This window comes from Centruroides sculpturatus, unplaced genomic scaffold, assembly GCF_000671375.1.
Source record: "Centruroides sculpturatus isolate CEXI.00-Female unplaced genomic scaffold, Cexi_2.0 scaffold1081, whole genome shotgun sequence".
In the NCBI taxonomy this organism is placed as follows: domain Eukaryota; kingdom Metazoa; phylum Arthropoda; class Arachnida; order Scorpiones; family Buthidae; genus Centruroides; species Centruroides sculpturatus.
Window position 1 is genome coordinate 248,062 of NW_019385377.1, and position 10,115 is coordinate 258,176.

At 29.7% G+C, this 10,115-nt stretch overlaps 1 protein-coding gene across 1 annotated transcript in view; it reads left to right on the forward strand.

Moving 5' to 3' along the window:
- LOC111638322 (mediator of RNA polymerase II transcription subunit 21-like) overlaps positions 1-9,644 on the forward strand; it is a 26,406-nt gene extending 16,762 nt beyond the window's left edge. Inside the window, exons 2-4 of the mRNA XM_023384014.1 lie at positions 4,646-4,763; positions 8,361-8,461; positions 9,406-9,644. Of these exons, the coding sequence (XP_023239782.1) occupies positions 4,646-4,763; positions 8,361-8,461; positions 9,406-9,570 (384 nt within the window). The 3' untranslated portion in view covers positions 9,571-9,644. The remainder of the gene's footprint in view (positions 1-4,645; positions 4,764-8,360; positions 8,462-9,405) is intronic.
- Positions 9,645-10,115: the final 471 nt, after the last annotated feature.

A 10,115-nucleotide genomic window follows, 5' to 3' on the forward strand; every position in this document is an offset into this window, starting at 1 on the left:
TTTTTTTATTGGATTTTCTAGTTCTTCTGTTGTGGTATTAATGCCACTAAAGGAACTACTGATCTTTGCTTTTGATAAGAATAATTTCAGAGTCTCTATTGTGGGAATTATTGAAGATGAAGTGGCTTCTCGTTTGCTGGCTTTCCACAGTAATTTCTTTGAATGGTTTTACAAGTAGAACAATTTTTTTCAACGAGAGACCACTGATATGGGCTCAACGTAGGAATTTTATTATCTATAGCATATATGACAAGGGCCTTTTGCTGTTTCAGCATGTAGTATGTAGAATTGCAGCGAGTAGGAACATCTTGAATTAATGTGTGTTTCTGCAAACCTAATTTTTTCTTGCAAATCTTCCAATTTGATTACAGCTACAGCAGAATGATTAAAATGTGTGACAATATTTCTATTAACTGTGATTATAGTTTTTACGTCTTGTTCAGAAAATATGCATTCGTTTAGTGTCAGCTGCAGTGTATGTATAAAGCACAATAATGCTTCTAATTTGCAATTCCTAATTCCAGCTACCAAATTTGCTGTAGAATCTCTCAGTACTAACAATATCTTATCACTTGTCAACTTATACTATTCGAGCACAATTTTTATCTGTTCACTGATTCGTGTAGCTGTGTGGGAATCTTCAAAGGGAACAATTTGCAAAACAGCTCTTTCCTGCTGAAAATCATCCTTCAACCAGTGGGCCGGTACACTTAAAAACGTGAATTGTTTGTAGTTGCCGTCCAAATATCAGCGGTTAAAGAAATATATTTTGTTTCTGTTAAACATAGAAACACTTCAGCTTTTTAAACAATGTCGAAGTTTCCATGCATCAACAATTTAGTGTTGAGATTTATTTTAGAAACAAAGGAAGAGATTGTTGATTTTGCAAGGATATTCGATATCTCTCTTGTCTACCTGACTCGAAGGAGACAAAAGTACCAGGTGGAGAAAAGTGGGTTTTTTCCACATTATAATTAACTGTATAATTATCCAGGATCTCACACCATTAATGCAATAAATTATTAACACTAATCGGCCAATAATGCATGGCCGATTAATCGGTAATCGGCCATTTTGCTTATCGGTGCATCCTTAATTAAAACCAAATGATTCATGCTGAATTATCAGGCTATAATAAATATATTTTACTAATTATATAAATTAAATATAATTAATTATATATATATAATTAATAAAATATATTTATTTATATCTCGGCAAGTAAATAAATATCCTTAGCATTTTAAAATTCTTTGAAATTTTTATTTTGTTTAAAGAAATTGTATATAGTGTGACTCATTATGTAAGAATTTAATATGAGCTGCTTTCTTTTATTCCTCTTTTCAATTTACAAGGCAAAATATTCATTACTATGAGTACTAACTGATATTTACAAGAAAAAAATATTCTAACGATGATTATGATAAGAATGAAATTCCCACATGCTCTGATTAGATGACTTTAGGTTCTGATCTTCATTTTCTTGATTTTATTTACATTATGTGTTCATTTTCTATGTACTATAGTACCATTCATTATAATACAGTTGTGTAGTTTAGTAAATTTTATCTCTGCATTACAAATGCATCTTATTGGGATTACAGTTTTGTTTTCTGTTTATTTGCTGTCTTAACTAACTGTTTTTTACTATTAAATAAATAAATGTCTAATAACATATTTCATCTCATTTTATAGTTCTTTTTACATCAGTGAGTTATCTAATTAACATTTTCATTCATTTTACTTAATTTAAAATCATTCGTTGATATATAGCAGTGGTTCTCAACCTGTGGGTTGTGACCCCTTTGGGGGTCAAACGATCCTTTCACGGGTCACCTAAGACCATTGGAAAACACATATTTCTAACGGTCTTGGGAACAGAGACACTGTTCTTTGGATGTCGATCTGGATTTCAAATTTGGTACTAAATGAGTCACCAAAACTCATCGTAACTCACTGATTTATCATGCAAATATGATTCATCAGCAAATATTAGCAACAAAGACGCTGCCACAAGAGTTACAAGAAGTAATGAAAAGCATCACAAGTTCTGTCAATTTTGTAAAGGCAAGTACTTTAAACAGTCGACTGTTTTCGCAATTGTGCAATGAGTTGGATGCACCGAATAATGCTCTGCTATTTCACACTGAAGTGAGATGGTTGTCAAGAGGAAAAGTTTTAAAATGTGTTTTTGAGCTTCGTAATAAACTCAAAATGTTTTTAAATCAGAAAGCAAGACTGCATTTTGAAGCACATTTCAGCGATAAAAGTGAACTACAGAAAATAGCTTACTTGGTTGACATCTTCACCATCTTGAATGAGTTAAATTTATCACTGCAAGGACCAAATGCAACATGTCTCGATCTGTCTGAAAAGATCTGATCATTCCAAATGAAACTTCAGCTTTGGCAAAAAAAATTGGATGAAAATAAAATTTACATGTTACCTAACTTATCTGCTTTCTTTGAGGAACATGACATTGAACCAGACAAAAGGATTATGATGATAATTTCTGTGAAAGAACACTTGCACATGCTTACAGACGAAATTTCATTGTGCTTTCCAAATCTACCTCACACCTCATTTACACTTGCCAGAAGCCCATTCACAGTCAAAGTTGAAGATGTTCCTGAGACAGCACAAGAGGAGTTCATTGAACTTATTAACAGCGATGCAGCGAGAACTGATTTCTCTACAATGCTAGTTACAAAATTCTGGATCAAGTGTTTGCAGTCATATCCTGTTCTGTCTGAGACTGTGTTGTGCCTTCTATTTCCAACAACATATCTTTGTAAAACAGGATTTTTCAGCTTATTGGTTATCAAGTCTAAATCAGAAGTAGACTTGTTGTGGAAGATGATCTGCATTGTGCTCTTGCACAGACTGTCCCGAGAATTTCTGATTTGGTGAGAAAGGAGCAATCTTAATCTTCACACTGATGTTGGCTTTTACACATACTGTTGCAAAATGTAGCAACATAGTTTACTGTTGTTATATTAAAACTGTTACTCATACTACACCATGCTTCAAGACAAAATTTCATTTATTTGTAGTTAGAAATAAATATTTCACAATATATAATTACATATTGTTTTTGTGATTAATCACTATGCTTTAATTATGTTCAATTTGTAACAATGAAAATACATCCTGATATCAGATATTTACATTACAATTCATAACAGTAGCAAAATTACAGTTATGAAGTAGCAATGAAAATAATTTTATGGTTGGGGGTTACCACATGAGGAACTGTATTAAATGGTGGAGGCATTAGGAAGGTTGAGAACCAATGATATAGAGGTTTTGTAGTATTTTAATGTTATTTGAGTTAGGCAGGTTGACTAGGTTATACCAGAATAAGGTATAAATTTCAACTGTAAAAAAATGAGAAAGTTTATCCCTGTTTACAAGATTTTCAGGAATGAGATATACTTGTAAATGGAGTTACATTGTACAGGTATCCATCATATAACACTGTAGATACATTCTGAAAAAGTCCATATTATGTAAATCTGTGCTATATGAAAGTGCTATATGTGCTATATGCGAGAACTGATTTCTCTACAATGCTAGTTACAAAATTCTGGATCAAGTGTTTGCAGTCATATCCTGTTCTGTCTGAGACTGTGTTGTGACTAATGCAAAACATAGGGTTATATTCCTGAAGTTAACAAAAGTATACAATTCTTTTTTGTTACCAAAAGAAATATGTTTATTAAAAAAATCAATACTTTACAATCAATAATTAACTAACAAACACAATTAAAAGTACTCTTAATATTAATTTAGTTATCTTTTTTCAAAGTATCATCATCATCATAGCTTTTTTGTTGATGTTGATTAGAAATATCAGCAAAGTCTTCATTTTTTTCATTTTTATCATAATTTTCTATAGATGACAAAATAAAAATATCTTATTAATTGATAATTTATTATAGCAGGTTATTTGTTCAGTCAATTACTAAGCAATTGTTTTTCCAGAATTTGTGTTTGAATACCAAATTGTTCCAGTTGGGAACAGTTCAAGTACAGAGATATCACCATATTTCCTTCATCATTTTTATGAATGATTACTTACCTATGGTTTAAAAAAGTTTAATTATATTTACCTAAAAATGTTTAAATAAAACTTTACTAAATACTAAGTTTAATCTATAAAACAAAACACAGTGGCAGTCTTAAGGACTAAAGTTCAAAAGCAACAACAATAATACCTGATTCATAGAAAGCTAAGGAAGAAAAATTTCTGTATCAGTTTTCATTAAAGTAAAACCTGATGAAAGGCACAAAAGAAATTGAAAATTTCAGTATTCTAAAATCTGGGCAAATTTAAGACAACATGCATGCTTACTTGAATAAAAAAATATTGAATAACAGAGTTTACATTTAAAAATTGTGAAATTTTGTATGGACTATTTCCAAAACTGTGTTAGAGCAAAACTGGAAGTCATGTTGTACAGGAGATATCCCCAATTTTCAAACTGTGTTGTAGAAGTATTATGTTGTATGACTGATACTTGTACTTAATTAATATCTTAAATTATGAATGAATATAATTCTTCAACTATTAGTATTGAATTGCCTAGTATATAAGAGTTTTACCATAATGTGTATGTAAATAATTTTTTCTTTTATTTATTAGCAAGCAGAAAATTTTTGTAATAGTATTGGGGTACTTCAACAATTTGCTGCACCAAGTAGTTTTCCAGAATTTGAAAAGTCACCACCAAAATCTCAGCAACAGCAACAACAACAAGAAGGTATTAAATAAGTTATATTTATTATTATAATTAATTATAGAATTATAATAATTATTATGGTACTGGTTTAAATATAATTAGTGAATATTAATACTAAGTTCTAAACTCTATCAAAATCTAGTTATAAGATTCTAGCTTTAAATAGCTATATTTGTTTTGTTAGTATTATTGTATGTATCTATGAGTGTATTGTCTGGTGAAGATGATCTGGCAACAAAGCTGCTTTCTTAAAATACAATTTAACAACTTTCACTTTAAATCTGCCACCGTAATTCTAATGCAGCAAAGTATTTATAACATTTTTACTACAGGAAATAAATGTTTCAGCTACTTCTGATATTATATGAAAGTCACTCAAATTTTTACAGTTGGATATGTTTGAATAATATAGTTGAAAGTTAATGATACCATATAAATCTGTGATGTTTTCTATCCCTACATAAAAAGTTTTATACAGCTAGGAGTATTATGCCTGCTTGATGGCTCTTGTAAAGATGATACTTCTACCATTTCTCAGTAGATGCCATGGAACTCTATTTCCATACTATGAATTTTTTACTTTGACATAAAGTTTTCTTCCAAGAATTAATTGGATGCTTGAAACAAGCTTTTGGAGATAAGGTATTTTCAGATAAAACAGTTTATAGCTGGTTCAGTAAATTTAAGGGGGGCAAAGATGATGTGAGCTATGGTGATTTGTCTGAAGAGGTGGTCAAAAAGGTGATATTATTAATTAGAGAAAACTATGGAGAAAACTACATAAGAAGAGATAGAGGAAACATTGTCCTTTTCATCAGATACAATAAACACAATCATTCATGATCACCTTGGCTGCAGAAAACTTGTTGCCACATGGATTTGTTGGCAGACAAGCAGAAGGAAGCACAAAATGGTGCAAATTTATGTTGAAAAATTAAGCAAAGGAACTTAAAATTCATTGGGACATAGTAACAGGTGATGAAACTTAAATGTATAAGTTAATTTTGATTCTAAAACAGGCAAAGTACAGCTTGATGATCTTCATCATCAACACCTCCAAAAAATTGCATTGTTTCTAGGAATTCTAGAAAGCAAATGTTGCTAGATTTATCAGGAAAAGTTTTGATACAATGATTGAATTGGTAGATCAAAAAGCTATCAATGCTGACTTTTATATATCAAAATGTCTGCTAAAAGTTTTTGAAGTGTCCAACAGCCACCCAAAAATTGGTTTATGATGAATCCTGCTTCACCATGACAATGCTTTGGGCCTATATAGTTGCTGTTGGAATTTTTACAGGATTCTGGAGTTCAGTTAATCCTGTATCATCTGTATCTTCTACATTCTTAGCCCTATGTGACTTTTTCCTATTTTCAAAAGTTAAAATTTAATTAATTGATTTGAAACCATCAAAAATTTTGTATGGAGGATTTCCAAAACTGTGTTAGAGTGAAACTGGAAGTTGTGTTGTATAGAGCAGTGGTCCCCAACCCCCGGGCCGCGGACCGGTACCGTGGATCAAATGGGACTGGGCCGCCCAAGAAACATTAAATTATTTCCATTTTATTTACTATAGTGTATTTCTCTCGGAACAACGAAATAAACTGGACATAAGAAACACACTTCGGGTGTTATTGTCTCCTACTACCACCAGATGGAACTATCGCGTTACAAAGAAACGTGCTCAGGGTTCTCATTGATTTAGCGTTCTAGTGAGTTAAAATGTTAAATCACATTAATTCATTTTTTGGTGTAACTGTATTTTATTTTGAAGGCATGTTTAAATACAATTAAATTAAATTATTAAATTAAATCAATCTAAAATATAAAAAATCAACGTTCCCCGTCAGTGGGCTGCGGTAAAATTATCAAACGTTGACCGGTCCGCGGAGATAAAAAGGTTGGGGACCGCTGGTATAGAGGATAGCCCCAATTTTCAAACTGTGTTGTATGAGGGATACCTGTATTTGTAAAAAATATATTTATAGTTGATTTATTGTTAATATCTTAAATTACAAATGAATATAATTGTTCAACTGTTAGTATTGAATTGTCTAGCACATTCTGTATAAGAGTTTTACCATAATGTGTATTATGAAATGATTTGAAACCATCTGACCATCAACGAAAAAATAAATAGTATACTGTAGTTAAATATAATTCACAAATCAGAAATTTTATTAATTAGAACATTTCAAAAATAGGATATCTGAACTGGAAACAATAGATATTGTTTTAATTTTGTTTTTGTTTATATTTTTCACATACAGAAATAATAAGTTAGTTTATGCTTGCTCTAAATTTATTTTAAAAAAACCATGATTTTATTATTTTATAGGTTTTTCTTGAAGAAAAAAATTGTTGTTCTAACTTTGGGTTAATTCCCTTTTAAATCATCAAATAATATATAATTACTGTTAGTTAAATATTTGTATTTGAGGGGAAAAGATCAACTATTAATTTGATTCAAAATATACATGAATTCAGATTTAAAAAATGTCTATTGAATTTGAAACTCTCAATCAAAATTTAATTCTAAAATATCATTTTTTGCATTATTCTTTCTTTTTGTAGTTGTCAAGACATATTCTCTATCATGTTAATATCTAAAAATGAGCCCAATATATATTCTTAATCAAATGTCTTAACAACAAAGGAAACAAATTATTAATTTTCCAAAAAACAAAATCAAGGAGAAAACTGTGGTCTAAACCTGCCACTGCACAGATCTAGGAAGTTGGTCTAAAAGCCAGTTTCTAATCATTGTGTAGACCAAAGTCATTAAGAAGCATCATTCTTTCAATGTGCTTTTATTTGTTTAATACTTTCAGATATATTTATTAGTCAATGCTATTGTCATTTGTGATACATCAGTTTTTTTTTTAAATTCTATTATAAAATAACAAAAAAATGTTAGTAAATACTGTATTTAATAAAAAATGTATAATTCTACTTGCTAGTTTACTGTTTATTTGATGTAATTGGATAATAATGATTATTAAAATTTTGACCACTGACACTTAACAACTGTATAATGTCAATTATCAGATTAGAGTTGATTTTTGTAATTGCTCCAGACTGAAACAGTATTTCACTGTTGTATTAAATCATTTGATATTTAATCTGCTGTTCCAGTTATGGATGATATCTTTCTATAAATGCCTGTCATTTCTTCCACCCTTCACAGATTATGGCAATTCTTATACATTCTGTTACCAGAAACCAAACCACACTACTATCTCAAATATGGTATGTTAAGCAGAACTTAAATGACCTTGCAGAGTTATTGCTGGAGAAAGTGTTCCAAAGTTCCTCTACCAGTAGGAAAATAAGAATCTTGTAGAAATATCTGAAAATTTTTAGAAACTTTGGAAAGTCTGGCCCAATCTGCCCATTAGCTGTATCTAAGTTGTTCTTGCTTTGGTCTAATCAACTCTTCCTTCTAAATGCAATATTAGGTTCAAGAATATATTTGTAGCCCATAATACCTATGATGTTTTCTTTAATTCTTTTCATTAACAGTTTATGTATGATTCCAAATATAGCATATTTTATTTATTAAATTGTATAATAGTATACATTTATATTAAATTAAATATATTTATGTATATATTTAGATTATGCTCATCTATTTGCTACATTAATTGCAAGAACAGCTAAAGATATAGATGTTTTGATTGATTCTTTGCCTAGTGAAGATTCCTCACCAGAATTACAGGTAATTATATAAATTTAATTTATTAGTTTCTACAAGTAATATATGAATAATGGCTTTTGAATATGGAATGGATTTTTTAAAATAAACATAAGTAAAACTAATAATAAGTTTAACATGGCCAACGGTTATTTAATAATAATACAATAAATATAATTACAACTTTCAACAAAGAAAAAAATCTTTGCTTCAGTCATTTCCTTCCATTGTTCGCACCATCAGCAATTCATAAAAATCACAAAAACTCACGGAGATGACCTTCCTTTGTAGGCTACTGCCTCCGTAGTAAAAATGCAAAAAATGATAAGCCAAATTTAAGTCTTAATTATCAGATTATTTTTCATGCTTTAATAAAGTTCATTTTTAATTTAAGTAAATATTTGATTTTGTTCTATGAGAGGCAGTTAAGCCACATTCTTGTGTAAAGATTAATAATTGAAATTAATTTTGAATTTAATTAAATACTTTGGAAAATTCTGAAAGATTGACCCTGAATAGGATGTGAATTCCTTTGCTGAGTCAATAATTGCATAAATCCAGTAATTTAGTCTTAAGTTTGGCTGAAATTTAGGTTTTGGGTATGTTATACGGTATTCTATGGGAACCCATTCATATAGTGTTACACAGAAAATCTTGTTGGATCATTGTACAACCAGATATATCTAAATGCATTACTATTATTGTGGCTAGATAATAGTAAATAGCCATTATCTCGGTTATAACATCTTCATTACAATTTTTCATGCAATACCAAGTATTTAGACTAGTTAAATGTAAATAAAATTTTATTATAATAATGAATTATAACAGAAAACAATTGACAAAGGTATACAGTAAATACTTTTTGAGAAACAGTTATATTTAATGAAAATGCTGTATTTATTGATATATTTTCCAATATTTTCAATGAAACTATAAATTATTATTTAAAAAAATCTTTTATTTAGGCTGCCAGTCTTCGTCGATTAGAACAAGAAAATCAAGATGCAGCAAGACGATTAGAAGAAGTTGTAAGGAGAGGAGATGTATTATTAGATCAAATTCAGCAGGCTCTTCATGACATTGCTCAGTCTCAATTAGAAATACAGAGAGTAGAGGATTCTGTATCCTAGATTTCTAATTTAGAAATCGATAATCAAAATAAAATGACATATTTGTTATAATGTTTTGATGAATAATGTAAATATTGGTATACTAATAATTTAATAAATTACTTTTTTCAATATAAAAGTGTTCATAATTGAAAATTGAAAGAAGTTGGCATATAAAAAAATATTTTGAAAATTTGAACATTAATTTTTCCAATTATGACAGAAGTTAAACTAGGAGAACAAATCTTGTTCTCCTAGTTTAACTTCTGTCATAGTTTGGCATGACAAGCTAGAAAAACAAAATACAGTAGTCTCAAAAACTCGGCCTAATGTGGACCGAAGGGTGGCCGAGTTTGTGAAAATGCCAGGTTATCGGGAATGGGGTTAAAAAAAAATAAGTATGAGTGTTTCCTCAGAAAATACTGTACTGTACTTGTATGTATTGTTTGCTTGAGAATACAACAGAGAATAAACTGCCCAAATACCCTTAAACAAAGGAAAAGTACGTCCTTTATGAAGGCATAGAGCCTTTACTACATGAAAATGAAAATTAATGAATACACTGT